This window comes from Erinaceus europaeus, chromosome 7 (genome assembly GCF_950295315.1).
Source record: "Erinaceus europaeus chromosome 7, mEriEur2.1, whole genome shotgun sequence".
Lineage (NCBI taxonomy): Eukaryota > Metazoa > Chordata > Mammalia > Eulipotyphla > Erinaceidae > Erinaceus > Erinaceus europaeus.
Window position 1 is genome coordinate 33,576,680 of NC_080168.1, and position 18,941 is coordinate 33,595,620.

At 42.7% G+C, this 18,941-nt stretch overlaps 1 protein-coding gene and 1 long non-coding RNA gene across 11 annotated transcripts in view; both read right to left on the minus strand.

The window, feature by feature from the left end:
- The window catches only part of LOC132539405 (uncharacterized), a 211,673-nt gene that overhangs the window by 96,043 nt on the left and 96,689 nt on the right, over window positions 1–18,941 (minus strand). The window lies entirely within an intron of this gene.
- Window positions 1–18,941, minus strand: part of CFLAR (CASP8 and FADD like apoptosis regulator) — a 79,372-nt gene that overhangs the window by 32,497 nt on the left and 27,934 nt on the right. For 7 of the 9 annotated variants that reach the window (XR_009550664.1, XM_060194156.1, XM_060194153.1 and 4 more), the window contains 5 exons: window positions 15,840–15,975; window positions 14,330–14,412; window positions 10,150–10,204; window positions 7,109–7,158; window positions 3,159–3,240 (listed from right to left, as the gene is read on the minus strand). Coding sequence is in view for 8 of the 9 variants with exons in the window: in XM_060194156.1 (XP_060050139.1) it covers window positions 3,159–3,240; window positions 7,109–7,158; window positions 10,150–10,204; window positions 14,330–14,412; window positions 15,840–15,975 (406 nt within the window). In the remaining variant the exon portion in view is untranslated. Of the gene's footprint in view, window positions 1–3,158; window positions 3,241–6,384; window positions 6,488–7,108; window positions 7,159–10,149; window positions 10,205–10,964; window positions 11,027–14,329; window positions 14,413–15,839; window positions 15,976–18,941 lie in introns of those variants that run through there. The other 2 variants (XM_060194158.1, XM_060194159.1) reach the window with 2 other exon arrangements.

Consider the following 18,941-nt stretch of genomic DNA (forward strand, 5'->3'; position numbering starts at 1 on the left):
TAATGAATACTGTCTCATAACTTTCTCAGAGTTTCTCAGCTGATAAAAATAAAGAACACAGAGTCAGGCAGTGGCACACCCAGTAGAGGAAACACATGCAAGAAGCTGCCTTCTCTGTCTCTCCCTCCTTCTCAATTTTTGTCTGTCATTTCAAAGAAAACAACGCAGGAAGGGAAAGCTTCTCAGAGCAGTGGACTCATCATGTAGGTACTAAGCTCCCAGTAATAACCCTGGTGGGGGATAAAAAAATTCACAACACACTAAAAGTAAAAGTGTGCCATCTTGGGAGTCGGGTGGTGCGCAGCAGGTTAAGCACAGGTGGTGCAAAGAGCAAGGACCAGAGTAAGGATCCCGGTTCGAGGTTCCCCACCTGCAGGGGTCACTTCACAAGCGGTGAAGCAGTTCTGCAAGTGTCTTTCTCTCCCCCTCGCTGTCTTCCCCTCCTCTCTCCATTTCTCTCTGTCCTATCCAACAATGACGACAACAATAATAACTACGACAATAAAACAACAAGGGCAACAAAAAAGAATAAATAAATATTTTTTAATTGTTTTAAAAAAAAGTGTGTCATCTTGTTTCCTACTTTGTCAGCTGGCCACTTGAGCCCTGGGAGGTTACATGAGTGACCTCAGGCCTGGAAGCAGACGCACAAACACACATGTGCCCAGTACCTACTCACACCTCAAGTCAAAAACAAGGTGCTCACACCCATTCCACTTCTATCCCTTTTTTATAAACAATGTTAATATTACTTATGTCTATGGATAGAGAGAGAAATTGAGAGGGGCAGGGGAGACAGAAAGGGAGAGAGACAGAGACACCTGCAGCCCTGCTTCACCATTTGTGATGCTTTCAGCCTGCCTATGGAGACCAGGGACTTGAACCCTGCTCCTTATGTACTGTAATATGTGTGCTTAACCAAGTGTGCCACTGCCTGGCCCCCCACTTCTATCCTTCTTACCACCTTTACTCCTTGTCACCTCCTGCCCTCCCTTACCCTAACTTTTTTTTTCTCCAGGGTTATTGCTGGGGCTCAGGGCCCGCACTACAAAACCACTGCTCCTGGAGGCCATTTTTTCCCTTTTGTTGCCCTTGTTGTTTATCAGTGCTGTTGTTACTATTATTGTTGTCATTGTTGGATAGGACAGAGAGAAATGGAGAGCGGAGGGGAAGCCAGAGAGGAGGAGAGAAATATAGACAACTGCAGACCTGCTTCACCACCTATGAAGCGACTCCCCTGCAGTTGGGGAGCCAGGGGCTCGAACCGATATCCTTACGCCAGTCCTTGCGCTTTGCATCACATGCGCTTAACCTGCTGCGCTACCGCCGGGCCGCCCAAACATTTGTACTCAGATTCCCCTGTGCCAACCACATGACTAGAAATGACAAACTCATGACTAGAAATGGTCTAGCCAGTTTTCCACCTGGGTATTTCCCCCAGAAGTTATCTACCTCGATTCCAGTTAGTCATAGCCAGTGGGGACCTGCCCACCACTCATCCCTGAACCTAGCAGCGACCCCAAGCCTCTAGTTCTCTGGTCCCTCCCTTGTCTGAGACCAGACTTCATATACCAAGCCATAGCAAACTCTTGTTGGGGGGGAGGGGAGATTGCAAGATTAAACTAACACAATAATAAAATCATGCTAGTGGCACAAGAAACTGCAGTGCCCAGTTACAGAGGGTCAGGCACTGTTATAAGCAAGCCCTTGACAATACAAACTCACTCATTCTTTCCAACCACCCTTGAGAGCAGACCTTGTTATTATCCAGTTTACAGAAGAGACACTGAGCCATGCAGTGCTAGGGAAGCCACTCTAATCACAGGCATGGAAGCAGCGGGGTCATAAGACCAGGCGTGAGTGACCTTGAGTCGTGCACCTGGCAGAGCAGCACAGGACCCAGGTGAGGTATATGGACTGTCAGGAAGATCACAATTTTTTTTTTTTTTGTCTTTCTAGGCAAAAATGTGTCACTACTTTTCCAGCAACACACTATTTTGCCAGCCCAGCTTTATGTTTCATGATTCTCTCTTACAACAAATTTACTTCCTATCCCATGTGCAGTTGAAGATTGTTGACTGAAGAATGAACTATTTAGAACTGATCACAGTGGTCTGGGAGGTGGTGCAGTGGATAAAGCATCGGCCTCTCAAGCATGAGGTCCTGAGTTCAATCCTCCACAGCACATGTACCAGAGTGATGTCTGGTTCTTTCTCTCTCTCCTCCTATCTTTCTCATTAATAAATAAATAAATAAATAAACCTTGAGGAAAAAAAGAAATTTAGAACTGATCACAACAGAAAGTAGAGAGCAATTACACAGCCCCTCTGAAGGTAGGAAATCATTCACGGAGAAACCACCCATTTTATAAAGAGGTATTTATATTCCAAATTCCCAGGGTTGACTTTTCTTATTAGTAATGCAAGTGCCTGAGAGGGAAAAGAAATGAGGCCCCCAACACATGGTCCATCTCATTACTAAAATAAGACTCCAGCTTCCCCCACCTGGTAAGTTTCCTTTGTTTTACATAACCCAGACGAACTGACTCCACGCTGGTCTTTTCTTCTCCTGACATTCTTCTTGTCCTTTTAATTCCTGTTTTTATTATTTGAATTCAACAGTGATTATCAGAAGCCCTAGATGCCCTCACCAACACATACCTTCAGCCACAACAAAAGTCAAACCCCCATGTGCTCACTGCACTCTAAGTAGATCGTGTGCGTTCCAGGTATTTTACCTAGTAAACCTTTAATTTTCTTTCCAAGTTTCTCCATGATCATGCTGCAGGGCTTTCTGCAGTCATGAAAACCCTAAAGGCCAGTCCAAGCAAGTCAACAGGAATGACACAAAACATCACCAATTATTAACAAAAAAAAAAAAAAGGAAGAACACTTAATCTACTGTGGCATCACACATCTCACCAAAAATAGGACATGAGAAAGTGAGATCATATCTGAAATCCTGGGGAATTCAGGCTGCTATTTGCTAATTTGACCTTTTCTTAGACTCTCTCTCCTCGTCAAACTCACCATGGTAACATTTTCCATGAGCTGACAGACACAGCAGCTAGTGCTGATTACTGCTGGGTACAACGTACCTGCGTCATGCTCTCCCTGTGGGGAATCAGCTCAGTGCAGCCCCTACACCCACCTACCCACCTGTGTCACTGCCGATGCAGTCGATTATCAGGCAGATTCCGAGGGGCTGGCTCTGCATCCTGTATCTTTCTTCTGGCACGTTCTAGAAAGGAAAGCAGGGGCTATTAGACCTTGGGATGGTATTCAGCTTTTGTAATGCACCATGCATATGTCTCATTCGCTTTCCAATTTCTTTAAATATCCCTTTAGGAAGTGAATCATTCAATAGACACAATAGGAAGACATCATGACTATTTTCCATTAGTATAGAATTCTCCTCTGTTTGAGTAATGTTCTAAAGATAAAGAAGCTCTTTCAGTCTTATGTTAATTAAAATGATATCTCTTTACATGTGTCTTAGTTGTGTAAAATAATAATTTGAAATAAAAAGAAAAGACAGGCCCTGGGTTTCCACAGTAACCCAAGGTTATAGAAAGCCATATTTATCTTTCTGAAATATATATATTATTGTTTCTTCTAACAGTGAAGAGGTGTCAACCTAGGGGGAAAAAACAGATGGAGTCTGGGAAGAGAGCATAATGGTTATGCCAAGAGAATTTTATGCTCGAGACTCTGAGGTTCATTCCCCAGCAGCACAATAAGCCAGAGTTGAGCAGTGCTCTGGTAAAAAAAAAAAAAAAGAAGAAGAAGGAGGAGGGGGAGGAGGAGGAGGAGGAGGAGGAGAAGAAGAAGGAGAAGAAGAAAGAAAGAAAGAAAGAAAGAAAGAAAGAAAGAAAGAAAGAAAGAAGAGAGAAAAGAAAAGAAAGGAGTCAGGCAGTAGTGCACTGGGTTAAGCGCATTGAGCCCTTGGCTCCCCACCTGCAGGGGGGTCACTTCACAGGAGGTGAAGCGGGTCTGCAGGTGTCTATCTTTCTCTCCCCCTCTCTGACTTCCCTTCCTCTTTCCATTTCTCTCTGTCCTATCTAACAATAACAACAATAGTAACTACAACAATAAAACAACAAGGACAACAAAAGGGAATAAATAAATAAATAAATAAATAAATAAATAAATAAATATTTAAAAAGAAAAGAAAAGGAAAGATGTGAAGGAATAAGTCCCCCAAGTTGATTCAAGTAGGAATCCCTTATATAGAAAGCTAGGTGATTTTAGAGATTAAAGATAACCTGTAGAGACTAAGATAGTAGTGGAATTTCCCCTTTGCATCCCAAAACCAGAACAGCAAGGTCTTATGGTCAAAGATATGTTGAAACTTCCTTTTGTTATCACTAACCTGTATTCACTCTCTGCTTCTGTAAAAAAATGCTTGCTTCCTGACATCATGTAACCCTAGCTCCCCAGCACCACAAATGATTTTTGGAATGATTGCCTTAAAGATAGCTATAGAAATGTCATGTAGCCCCCATAGAAAACTCCCACTCCTAGACCCTTTAAAAGGGAGATGAGCTCCAGACCTCAGCATCTCAGAGCTATGGGGCCATATTGGCACGCTGACCTGGGATCTCCTAGCTAGGATTTGTCTCTTGTCTCTTTGTCTGTGTAAGTCTGTGTACTGGCCTTATTCTCACTCTTTCAAACTTAAGAATAAATTCTATGGTCCAGGAGGTGGCACAGTGGATAAAGTGTTGGACTCTCAAACATGAGGTCCTGAGTTCAATCCCAGGCAGCACATGTACTGGAGTGATGTCTGGTTCTTTCTCTCTCTCCTCCTATCCCTCTGATTAATAAATAAATAAAATATATATTTTTTAAAAGAATAAATTCCTTATACTTTACTTAGATACGGGAGTCGTGTCAGTTTGTGTGGATTCGAATCAGAAGTGCTTGTTCAAGAAAGGAAAAAGTCAGGTAGCTGGGAGCCAGCTCACCCAGAAGAGCATATGACTCATGGGAAGTAAGTGCCCGGGTCTGAGCACTGAAGCCGTTACCACAGAGTTCTATGGGCGATGGAAAGTGGCATTTCTCTCTCTCTCTCCTTTCCTTTGTCTCTCTAAATGAAAAATAAAAAAGAAAGAAAGGAGAAAGGAAGGGAGAAAAATAGAAAGAGAAAAGAACAGGAAAAATTAGGCCTCGTGGGCTACTTATTAGTTTTCTACACTTGTGAGATCTAATAAGTTCATTCCCCTGGTGCCTCATTAAAAAAAAGGTGAGGAGGGAGTCCGGCAGTAGTGCAGCGGGTTAAGTGCACGTGGTGCAGCGCAAGGACCAGAGTAAGGATCCCGGTTCAAGCCCCCAGCTCCCCAACTGCAGGGGAGTTGCTTCATAGGCGGTGAAGCAGGTCCACAGGTGTCTATCTTTCTCTCCCCCTCTCTGTCTTCCCCATCTCTCTCCATTTCTCGCTGTCCTATCCAACAATAATGACAGCAATAAAAACAATAATAATAACTACAACAATGATAAAACAACCAGGGCAACAAAAGGGGGAAAAATAGCCTCCAGGAGCAGTGGATTCACAGTGCAGGCACCAAGCCCCAGCAATAACCCTGGAGGCAAAAAAAAAACAGGGGTGGGGGGGGAGGGGAGTATATTTTTCTTGGGTTCTTCTCAGGAGCCCCCTCCCCCTTCTGTTGTGGGTATGTATGTGTGTGTACACTATTTCCTAAATAAACTTACCCTTACTCCTTTTTTTTAACTTTAGCTCTTTTTTTTAAATGCTATTTTTTATAATTTTTATTATTATCTTTATTTATTTATTGGATAGAGGCAACCAGAAATTGAGAGGGAGATAGAGAGGGTGAGAGAGAGACATCTGCAGCCCTGCTTCACCACTTGTGAAGCTTTCCCCCTGCAGGTGGGGACTGGGGGCTTGAACCCTGGTCCTTGTGCCTTGTAATGTGTGCACTCAACCAGGTGTACCACCACACAGCCTCTTTTAAATGTTATTTCTTTGTTTCTCTTTCTTTCTTTCTTTCTTTATTTATTTATTTATTTATTTGGCTTTTTTTTTTTACCAGAGCTCAGCTTAACCTTATGGTGGTGTGTGTGTGGGGGGTCAAACCTAGGACACTGGAGCCTCAGTTATGAGAGTTTCTTTGCAAAGCCATTATGCTATCTACCCACACACACCCTTAGTTCTTTTTCTTTGCTTTTTGTTTTTTGTTGATTTGTTTTAGTGACTTCATAGTGATTTACAATATTACAAAATAATAAGGGTATAATTCCGCAACACTCCCCACCACCAGAGTTCTGTGGGGGCGTGTGCCCAAAGATAACTGCCACATACCCTCAGTTCTTTCTCTAACTCATTTCTTTAATAGGCCTAAGGGAGGAGGGCAGGGCAGCTCACCTACAGCACTTGTCTTCCCATGCACTAAGCCTGGGCACCATGGCACCATGGGAAATTCCAGCAATGGTAAAGTGGTGTGGTGGTATCTGTCCCTCCTCTATCTAAAATAAAGAGAATGAAAAAGTCTTTCTGAAAGAGGTAGGATCACATATTGTTAAAATCTTAACACCACCAACGGGAGGGGGGGTGGACACCATCAGAGTTCAGGGTAGGAGCCACTGGTCAGCAATAAGCCAGCGGAGAGAATCTAGAACTTCACTGTGTCCCCAAGTGAAATGGATTTCACTGGTGAAATCCATTTCAACATCTTTCTTTTGCTATTTCAGGAGAGCAACACTCTCAGCATGCTATTGTTGTCACACAGAATTCTTTTTTTAATATTTATTTATTCCCTTTTGTTGCCCTTGTTGTTTTATTGTTGTGGTTATTATTGATGCCATTGTCGTTGGATAGGACAGAGAGAAATGGAGAGAGGAGAGGAAGACAAAGAGGGGGAGAGAAAGACACCTGCAGACCTGCTTCACCGCCTGTGAAGCGATTGCCCTGCAGGTGGGGAGCCAGGGGCTCAAGCCAGGACCCTTGCTTTGTGCCACCTGCACTTAACCCACTGCACTACTGCTGACTCCCACACAGATTTCTTAGTGGCTAGACACTGTGATAGAAATCAGTGTTCACAGACACTGCGCATCTGTTACAATAGCAAAGCTGATCATTTATTCAGTACCTGAGGCAAAAATGCTCCTGATTCTTGAATGGATATCTTCACAGGTTCTCCTGAGGGATGAGAAAGAAATCATTTGCAAAGCTGTCATCCTTTTTAGACCTGTATTCTCCCCCCCCACCCCAGAGTCTTTTACTTTGGTACAATACACCAATTCCAGTCATTTGCAAAGCTGAAGGAGAGCTAAACCCACTCCCAAGCTGAGCGTATAAATATGTCATCACTAATCACTTCCGCTATTCCATTCAACTACCTCTTTCCACAGTTGTACTCAGCTCCAACCCTGCCTCCCACTGAAGAAGCTAACTGACAAGAAGACACACGCTCCCGTGCTAAGCAGGGATGATAGAGGAAAGGTACTTAGATGGCAAGGGTAGGAAGTCTCTCCTTTGGCCTTCTCTAGAACAGGGCTAGGCGGCTGACTAGACTTGAAATTGGCAGGGAGAGCCCAATGGGCTCAGCAGCATCAGTAACTCACACAGGCTGGAGCTGCAGACGACTGCTAGAGAAGGGCTAGCCTTAGGGACTGTGGGGAAGGGCACAGCTATGAAAGTTCACAGTTTATGGAACAGATGGTCACAGTCCCTTAGCTCAGCAGTATTGGGAGATTATAAAACAAAATGTCAATAGCAGGATGGAGACAGTGAGTTTAGCAAAGACAATTTCTCTAAATAAAAATGACTTTGTGGGAGTCAGGCGGTAGCGCAGTGGGTTAAGCACACGTGGTGCAAAGCGCAAGCACCAGCATAAGGATCCCGATTCGAGCCCCCCAATTGCAGGGGAGTCACTTCACAGGCGGTGAAGCAGGTCTGCAGGTGTCTTTCTCTCTCCTTCTCTGTCTTCTCCTCCTCTCTTTACTTCTCTCTGTTCTATCTAACAATGATGACATCAATAATAACTACAACAACAATGAAAAAAACAAGGGCAACAAAAGGGAAAATAAATAAATAAATGTTAAAAAATGACTTTGTTAGCCCAAGGCAGTGGAGAAGCCAACAGTCCCTAATCCCTGTAAAGTTAGCTAAAGGCATCTCTGATGAACATTGTAACCCTGGGCAAGGCTCGGGTTTGTTTTCCTTTGTAATCTCTAAACTAAACAATATCTAGCTTTGTAAGATTATTGGAAATGAGAAACCATATCTACAGACTGGCAAAGGTTGGGGGCACTTTTTATTTTTTTTTAAATTTTATTATCTTTATTTATTGGATAGAGTCAGCCAGAAAGCAAGAAGGAAGGGTGTGGTAGAGAGGGAGAAAGACAGAGAGACACCTGCAACACTGTTTCGCCACTCCCAAAGCTTAAAAATCCTTTTTTTTTTTTTTCCAGAGCACTTCTCAGCTCTGGCTTGTGGTGGTATGGGGGACTGAATTTGGGATTTAAGAGCCTCAGGCATGACAGTCTCTTTGCGTAACCATTATGATATCTATCCCCCACCCCACGGGGGGGGGGGGAGCTTTTAAATCCTAAGGCTATATAAATTGAACCAGTCTTAAACTGGCAATTTTCTTTATTTTTTTATAATAAACAAGTTTGTTATTGTTTTTGGGTTTTTTTTTTTTTTGCTTCCAGAGTTATCACTGGGGTGTGGTGCTAGCACTAGGAGTTCACTGCTCCTAGAGGCCTTATTTATTTATTTACTTACTTACTCACTTACTGCATAGGACAGAGAGATATTGGAAGGGGAGGTGAAAGGGGAGGGGCGATAGACTGAAAGATAGACACCTGCAGAGTTGCTTCACTGTTTGTGAAGCGACCCCCCTGCAGGTAGGGAAATAAGTGTGTATTTTTAAAGATTTATTTAAATTAAATAAATGAGAGTGTAGAGAGTGAGTGAGAGAGGAGAGAACCAGAATATCTCACTCTAGTACCTGCAATGCTGGGTCTCAAACTCAAGACCTTGCACTTGAGAGTCCAAAATGTTATCTATGTGCCTCCTCCCAGGTCATGGCAATCCTGTTAGGCCAACATTCTGCTTCTAGACGTTTATTCTAAGTGGATGTACAAAATTGATAAGAATGAGGGGCTGGGTGGTAGTGCAGCTGGTTAAGCGCACATAATACGAAGTGCAAGGATCCCGGTTCGAGCCCTCAGCTCCCCACCTGCAGGGAGGTCGCCTAACAAGTGGTGAAGAGGGTCTGCAGGTGTCTATCTTTCTCTCCCCCTCTCCATCTCACCCTCCTCTCTCCATTTCTCTCTGTCCTACCCAATAGAATGAGAAGTGGTTGCCAGGAGCAGTGGTTTCATAATGCCAGCACTGAGCCCCAGTGATAACCCTAAAGGGAAAAAAAATGTTAAGAATATTTACTAAATGACTTTTTTTTCCCCTCTAGGGTTATTGCTGGGGCTCTGTGCCTGCACTATGAATCCACTGCTCCTAGAGACTATTTTTCCCTTTTGTTGCCCATGTTTATCAATGTTGTTGTTGTTATTACTATTATTGTTGATGTTATTGTTATCATTGTTGGATAGGACAGAGAAAGGAAAGGAAGACAGAGGGGGGAAAGAAAGGTAGACACCTGCAGACCTGCTTCATCGCCTGTGAAGTGACCCACCTGCAGGGGGGGAGCCAGGGCTCGAACCAGGATCCTTATACCAGTCATTTCGCTCTTGTGCCTTGTGCGCTTAACCCGCTGCACTACAACCTGGCCCCCACTGAATGACTTTTTATAATGACCCCAAAAGAAAACAGAAGGCTAAAAAAAAGTATAGTAGATATAATGAAATACTGTGGGGTATTAAAAAGGTAAGAGAGATAGTTATATGTTTGACATAGAAAATGGGGGGAGGGGGAGGGGAGCAAAGATGGTTCAGGAACAGAGTGCATGCCTTCTCTGCATTGAGACCTGGATTTGATCCCTACCACAAGTACACCGTGAACAGCACAAAAGGAGAATGCAGGTGGAACTCCATAGACAGTGGACAGTGCATTGGTGTCTCTATTTGTGTCGATAAAGGAAATGACAGCTCTTAAAAAAAGAAAATACTGTGCCCTTGAACTACCCAGCACTTATAAAAACTGAATACAGAGAAAAGTTGGTCTTACGTTGCTTTGCAAGTTGTTCCATGAGTCTTTGTTCTTTACTTCTCCCATTCTGAAGCTTCAAGTATAAAGAATAACGTCACATTCTCTTCTAGTTTTTCAGAAGCACATTATATTACACCTCTTTAAATATCTCAGTAGAATTGAGGGGGGAAATAAAGATATCACATTCACGGTTAAATTGTCTAAATAAGAATATCATCAATCATTAATTCCATAAATCCCATATTCCAGTCAAAGAATAAGGTAACTCTTCTTTTATTAAAGTGAACACCAATGAACGTGTAAGTATGCTTAGCTGACATATCTGAATGTTTCAAAACAGCTCCAAGTCAGGTGGCACAGCATCTAGAACTGCTATAAAAGTTCCAAGTCAAAACATGTTGTTGGAGCATCAACCGGCATTCAATCTGATCCTTTCACACAGAACTTTAGTCCGTTAAAAACAGAGTTCTAGACCAGACAGATCCTGACTCTGCCACTTAGTAGCTGTGTAACTTGAGCTAGTCATTTCACTTCTCTACAACTATTTCTTTATCTTAAAAGATGAGAATAATGATAGCACCTACCTTATAAATGTTACAGGAAAATTAAAAATGACACAAAAGCACTCATGACAGTGCCAAGCACACAAAAGTGCTCCGAAGTGTCCAGCTATCATTTTTCCACCACAAGCCAGCTACAAACAGCAGCATGTGGACTTGGTTCATGAACACTGACTACTCTGTCTGAGGGCTAGAGTGGGATTAATCAGAGAATGAAAGATGGAACCGACCCTTTCTCTTCCCAGATGACAGGTCCTTTGTAGGGACACATACCACGTACTGTCAACCGTCTGATACGCTCAGCTCTCAAATGACAGTCCTCCTCTGAAGCTATCCTACCCAAAAGAGAGAAGTGCACTGTTCATTAGGCTGTGTCTACAGCTGTCTATGTGTTTAAGTTAAAGAAAAACATTTCATTTGCTTTTACCACTGGTAATCCATGACTTAGCTAGAGGCTGATGGTATCAGACAAAATGCATACCCCACGTGGTTGTGCATCCCTCCTTCCACGTTACCAAGGAGACGTAACATCAGGTCGAGGTAGGTTGGGAAAGCAGTATATTGAGATATCTTTTTTCAGGTATATTTTTAAAAATATTTTTTTTATTTATTTATTTTGGATAGAGACTGAAATTGAGAGGGAAGAAGCAGATAAAGGGAGAGGAGAGAGAGGCAGGGAGCACTGCTTCACTGCTTGTGAAGTTTCTCCCCTGCAGGCAGGGACCAGGGGCTTGAACCTAGATCCTTGCGCACTATAATGTGTGTGCTACCAAGTGTGCCACTGCCCAGACCCCATATTTTGTTACCTTACAACTTTTTTTTTTTTTGCCACCAGGGATACACTACAGCTCTGTACCAACACAAATCCACAGCTCCCAGAGGCTATTTTTCCCTTTTTTTTTCCTTGTCTTTATTTGATAACACAGAAAGAAATAATTGAGATGGAGAGGGCGAGATAGAGAGGGAGAGAGAGAGACAGAGAGACACCTGCAGCCTGACTTCACCACTCCTAAAGCTCTCCCCCTGCAGGTGGGCCAGGGGTATCCTATGTGCTTACCCAGGTGCATGGTCCCCCAACTCTTTTATTTTGTAACATTTGGTTTTAATGCCACTGTAACTTTTTTTTAACTTCTTGTAGTCTCCTATGAGCTAGCATTCAGGTATTTCACTACCTTTTGTGAGAAACTCAGTGAACTCACATGTCAGTGTGCCTACTTAGCATGTGAATGAATCCATGGGGTAAGATTAACATAGCTAATTTAAAAAGGAATTTATATACAGAACATGTGGGTTTCTCATAAACTACACAGTGAAGGCAACTACACTCATTAACAAAACAAAAACTATATTAGAAAATGAGGGGCTTGGGGGCCCGGGAAGTGGGGCACCAGGTTAAGTGCACAGTGCTAAGTGTAGGGACTCACCAGCAGGAATCCCAGTTCAAGCCCCTGGGTCCCCACCTGCGGAGGGGGGGGTTGATTCACAAGTGGTGAAGCAGGTCTGCAGGTGTCTGTCTTTCTCTCCTCCTCTCTGCCTTCTCTTCCTCTCTTGATTTCTCACTGTCTTATCCAACAACAACAATAATGGAAAAAAGATGGCCTCCAGGAGCAGTGGTTTCAATAGTGCAGGCACTGAGTCCCAGCAATAACCGTGGACGCAAAAAAAAAGAAAAGAAAATGACAGTATTGTTTATATTAGCTTGTTAATAGCATAATAAGCTCAAAAAGCCTGGATCTGAAGCCTGTTAGTTTTGTCCCATCACTTGGTATTAAAGAGAGGACAAAGCTGTGGTATGACTTCAGTGTAGTTTATCAAGCCATGGTGTAAAGAAAGAAGCAAGGGGAATTGGGTGGTAGCACAACAGGTTAAGTGCACATGGCGCAAAGCACAAGGACCAGAGTAAGGATTCTGGTTTGAGCCCCTGGCTCCCCACTTCTAGGGGGGTCTCTTCAGGGGCGGTGAAGGAGGTCTGCAGGTATCTATCTTTCTCTAGCCGTCTCCCCTCCTCTCTCTATTTCTCTCTGTTCTAGCTAATAACAACAACAGCAATGACAACAACAAGGGTGACAAAATGGGAAAAATGGCCTCCAGGAGCAGTGGATTTGTAGTGCAAGAACCAAGCCCCAGAGATAACCCTGGAGGCAAAAAAAAAAAAAAAGAAAGAAAGAAAGGAAGAAAGAAAGAAAGAAAGAAAGAAAGAAAATGAAAAAAAAAGAAGCAAGAACCAAGCCCAGTTGCAGAGTTCTCTATTTGTCAGTTCTCTGATTGTGCACAGAGACCTAGCGAGTCTAACCCTTCACAAGCACTTTGGTCTTCAAACTCCATTGCTGCTTAACCTCCGTTCGGCCTCATGTTTTCTTCTAAGATGGGCAGTTAATATTTTCACCACATACTTTTATGAAAGCGTTTATAATTTAACCATGCAATTGTACTCTGGTCTGAGTCCTCACTCCAAATTTGAAATGTCTTTATATAATGATGGGAATCATACTAAAATTAAGATAAAAAGAAATCACAACAATTTTGAGGGTATCTGTAGCATCTTCTAACACAACAAACTGAAGTGACTATAACATTATTCCATAGCAAAAACTCTCATGCTGAAATCATTTCAAAAAGCTCAATAAGAGCTGGGTAGTGGCACACATGTAAACATGCGCAAGGACGCAGGTTCAAGCCCCTGGTCCTACCTACAAAGAAGGAAGGTGAAGCAGTGTTGCAGGTGTAACACTGTCTCTCTCTCCTCACACCTCCTCCCTCCCCCACCCCTCTTAATGACTATTTGTCCTATCAGATTTTTTAAAACAGAACTCAAGAGGCTGGATGGTGATGCACCTGGTTGGACATACACATTACAGTATGTAAGGATCTAGGCTCAATCCCCTGTTCCCCACTTGCAGAGGGGAAGCTTCAGAAGTGGTGAAGCAGTGCTGCCGGTGTCTCTCTCCTTCTCTATCTCCTCCTTCCCTCGCAATTTCTATCTCTAACCAAAAATAAATAAATAAAAATGAATTCAATAAAAAGCAAAAGCACAGAAAGGTAAATACAAAGGTATTTATTTTGAAGCAATTTGTCCATTTTTTATTTATCTGTATTTTCTTAAATGTTCCAGTGACCACACACTGGGCTTTATAATCACGAGATATACATAGTGTTAAACAAATGTATTTTCTAGATGTTCCCAGTGATCTCACACTAGGATTTATAATCATGAGGTATACATAGTGTTAAACAAGTGTACATTGTTTCCTTTTCCAAGCCAAGAATTATTTCTTAAAGTCATAGGTACCACACTGTCACTCTAGGAATCTAATAAAAAAGCATATGAGCTTTTTTGGTTTCTGGATTAGGTTTTCTTGTAAAGATGATGAGTTACAATTGTCCTTAACATTATCACATGTACAATTATCTACATTGTTTCACTTCTGCACATCATTTTCTCCAAGCTGCTTGTTCTCTTCCTCCACCACAGGACACTATAGGTCTCCAGCTCTCTTTCCAGTCCCTTCAAACAAACGTACATTTCTATGACAATTCTTCCAGTAGCAAATAAAGTGCGTACTGTGACAATGCATATATATTTGTCAGAGTTTGTAACTCTTTCATGCTGGGACTTCACACACTTGCTCCAAACTCACCATTAAATTATATGAAGGATCCTTAAGACTCAAGTTTGGGAAAGACACTTGGAGGACAGAGTTGACATAACTTGTTTCTTGAGCTGTAGGTAGAAGAGAGGTACTGAATTAAGATTTCTGAATTACCAAAATAAATCTTCAACAATTGCTCAGTCCAAGGTCCATCACCATCTTTCAAATTACCCTAAGCCTTCCAGACACGATACTGCACTCAAATTATCAAAACAGATGGCTCTTCCAACAAAGTCATTAAGAATGGACTAAAAAGGCTATTCTGGAAGTCAGGCAGTGGCACACCTGGTTAAGTGCACACAGTACAGTGCACAAGGATTCAGTGTTCAAGCCCCTGGCCTCTACCTTCTGGGGAAAAGCTTCACGAGTGGTGAAGTAGGTCTGAAGGTATTTCTCTTTCTTTTTCCCTCTCTATGTTCCCCTCCCATCTCAAGTTCTCTCTGTCTCTATCCAGTAACGGATAAATATTTTTTAAAGGCTATTCCTGTTTTTGATCTTTTTTTAAATATACTTTTATTAATGATTTAAAAATAGCTTAAAATATCATAAGATTACAGGTTATATAGTTCCGCATGGAATCCACCACAACAGTTCTGAATCTTCCCCCCTCCAACTCTCCTCTACCCCCCCCCAAGGATTACTACCATAGTTTTTACAAAATCTTTTAATTTTTTTAATTATCTACTTATTGAACAGAGATAGTAATTGAGAAGGAAAGAGGAGACAGAGGGATAGAGACAGAGAGACACCTGCTTCACCACTCATGACGCTTTCCCACTGCAGGTGAGGGAGGACCAGGGGCTTGAACCAGCATCCTTGGGTAGAGGATAGTATGCATTTAAATGTGTCATACATAAAAGTATATATATATATATATATATATATATATATATATATATATAGATAGATAAATACATCTAAGAGAGTGTCACTGGTCTCTGCCATGCCCTGCAGGCAGTGGCTCTATGGTGACAATGGGGCTATCAGAGTCTAGAAGACAATTCAGGAGAGCTGGCATGTGAAAGGCCAGTGTGAGTCTGTCCCTTTTTATGGAGGTTGGGGTTGTCAGCTGACAGTGATAAGGATACAGTGCTATTATCTATGAGGAAGTTTTGTGAAACTCAAGAAAGAAGCAGGGCAACTACGGGACCCCAGTGAGAGGACTCCACCCAGAGAAGGATGGTGGCCAGGCCAAACATTACAGCAAAGTAGCAGAGTCTGGTATATACTCAAAAGCCCCAAATGGCCACAGTCTAGCCACCCTGTACAGAAAATGTGGGTACAGATTCTTTCCTGGAGGTTAAAATATTCAGAACTGTGTGGTGACCTTTTTGCAAAAGGCACAGACTCTGTAGTCATGGCGGTGAGGTGGTAAGATCAGCAGAGCTGGGAAAGGAAAGTCACCAGCTAGTGGAGACTTCAGACACTCAGATATAGAGCACTCACATGTCTAAGCAAAGCTTTCCCATCCAAACCCACAATACACAGCGCTGCTTACCAGACTGCTTGTACTTCTGGATCTTGGTCTTCAAATCTATCCTGTGGATGTTCTTTAGACATTTTTCTAATAGATCCAATTGATCAGGAGCAATCAGATTCAGTTTCTCCAATTCGATCACAAGATCTAAGAAACTCTAAGAGAACCACCAACAAGAAATAAATGTCAATAGAACTGACTCATTCAGCCCCAAACACAAACCTCAGATGATGTGAATAATAACAGCTAGAAAGGAAAAGACTCTGGGGGAGGAGAGGAAGGGACAAGATGAAAGGATATCGGGGTCCTGACTTAGACACCAAACAAGAGGAGACAAGAGGCTGTGCCTAGGCATTAAGACTATACTGTAAACCATTAATCTCACAGTTAAATAAAATAAAGCCATAATTGCACCAACTAAAAAGAAAGAAATGAGAGTGGTCTGGGAGGTGGTGCAGTGGATAAAACTTTGGACTCTCAAGCATGAGTTCAATCCCTGGCAGCATATGTTCCAGAGTGATGTCTGGTTCTCTCTCTCTCTCCTCCTATCTTTCTCATTAATAATTTTTTTTAATCTTCAAAAAAGAAAGAAATGAGACAAGAAGAGTCCCTTCCTTAACTTCTAGTAATCCTAGACCAGATTTCTCTGTTTTACCATCCCTTGAAAGCCAACAGCAAATTACACTCCTAGAGTTTACTCAGACAAGAGGTGTAGGTGGTAGGAGACTCCCAGGAAGTGGTGCAGTGAATAAAGAGTCGGACTCTGGAAGCAATTACAGAAGCCAGACCTTCAGCCTTCTGCATCCCACAATGATCTTGGGTCCATACTCCCAGAGGGTTAAAGAACAGGAAAACTATCAGGGGAGGGGATAGGGTACGGAGGTCTGGTGGTGGGAATTGTGCAAAGTTGTACCCCTCTTATCCTATGGTTTTTGTCAATGTTTCCTTTTTATAAATAAAAAATAAAAAATAAAAAAAGAATTGGACTCTCTAACATGAGGACCTGGATTTGTCCCCAGCATCACTTATGCAGAGTGATGCTCTAGTCCTCCCTCTCTCTCTCTCTCTCTCTCTCTCTCACTAAGAAGTAAGTAAAACTTAAACAAACAAACAAAACCCCACTTCTTCCAGTAGTCAGCCTGTACCTCAGTTGGGGGCAGACACAAACACACTTGTCATTTACTGTCACTAGGAAATACTATGAGGAAGTATTGTCATTAGGAAGTACTGTACGCAAACACAGTTGTCAATTATTGTCATTAGGAAGTACTGTACGCAAACACAGTTGTCAATTATTGTCATTAGAAAGTACTGTGCAGGCCGAAAAATAAAATTCTCCTTGGGTCACTGATACCATTGGATCAGCTGGAATTTCAATACTTTCCCAGCAACTACATCTCTGAACATTTCACTGCTTCCTGATTTTCAACCCCAAATTTCTTCTCTCATAATTCCCTTGAATTAACTATAAGCCACAAGGTTCCCTACAGCCCATCTCTCCATGCAGCCGAACGACTCCATATGACCCAGAACTAGTGCAGGCAGAGATGGCAGAAAAGATGAAGTGAGAGGAGGTGAACACTTCACCCCTTTTTTTTCTTTTTTAATTTTTTTATCATCTTTATTTATTTATTGGATAGAAACAGCCAGAAATCAAGAGGGAAGGGAAGATGGAGAGAGAAAAACAGAGAGACAGACAACTACAGCCTGGCTTTATCACTCACACAGCTTTTCCCCTGCAGGTGGGGACAGGGGGCTTGAACCTGGGTCCTTGCGCACCATAACATGTGCGCTCAACCAGGTGCACCACCACCCAGCCCTGCTCTGCCCCTTTTCTACTTAGCACAAGCAGATGGACTCCCTAACCCATGCAAATGAGCTGCCAAACCAAGCAGAGAAACTGAGAAACTATAACCTCATATCTTCTCAGCTTATAAATCAATCTTCTTACGCACATTATTATGAAAAGATCTGCACTTTTCTCAGTAACTTTTTTAAAAGAATTTATTTATTAGGTAGAGACAGAGAGAGAGAAGGGGGAGATAGAAAAGAGAGGAGACACCTGCAGCCCTGCTTCACCACTCAGAAAATTCTCCCCCCTGCAGTGGGGACTGGGAGCTTGAACCCAGGTCCTTGTGCTCAACCAGGTATTCCAGCCCATTAATTTTAGAGATTTGTTTCTTGATTTGAGGGGAAAAGAGAAAAGATAGAAAGGGAGAGAGACAGACAGAGACAGAGAATCAAAGCATCACTCTGGCAAATACTATACTGGGGTCTGAACTCATGACCTCATGTTTTGGTCTTTTTTTTTTTTTTTTGCCTCCAGGGTTATCACTGGGCTTCAGTGCCTGTACCACAAATCCACTGCTCCTGGAGGCCATTTTCCCCCATTTTTTTGCCCTTGTTGTCATTATTGCTATTGTTGCCATTGATGTTGTTGGATTGGATAGAGAGAAATTAAGAAAGGAGGAGAGATGGAGGGGGGAGAGAAAGATAGACACCTGCAGACTTGCTTCACCGCTTGTGAAGCGACCCCCCTGCAGGTGGGGAGCCGGGGGCTTGAACCAGGATCCTTGTGCCGGTCCTTGCGCTTCGAGCCATGTGTGCTCAACCCACTGCACTACCGCCCAACCCCTCGACCTTGTGCTTTTAAGTTCAACACTCTAGCCACTGTGCCACCTCCCAGGCTATTGTTGTTTTTTTTTCTCAGATCTGAGATGTTGCACAAGCACAGTTTCACTGCTTTCAGGTCACTTTTTTTTTTATTCAGAAAGAGAGGGAGAGACACCACAGCACCAGAGCTTCCCCTAGTGCCATGGCATGTTCATGTGGTGATAGGGCTCAAACCAGGGCCAAAGCATAACAAAGCCTGCACCCTATCTCTCCTACCCTCACCTCCACCCTCTTATTTTTCTTTTTTCTTTCCTGTCACTAGAGTTTCACTGCTCCAGACCAGTTTTCTTCAGATAGAAATAAGAGACAGAGAGAAAGACACCACAGCAGGGAAGCTTCCTGGACTTAAACCTGGGTCGTGGGCAAGTAATGGATTACCTAAGAGGCTCTCTTGCCAAACTTCCCTTCTCAGTCCTCCCAGTTCAAGTGCTTCCCACTCTTGGAAACAAA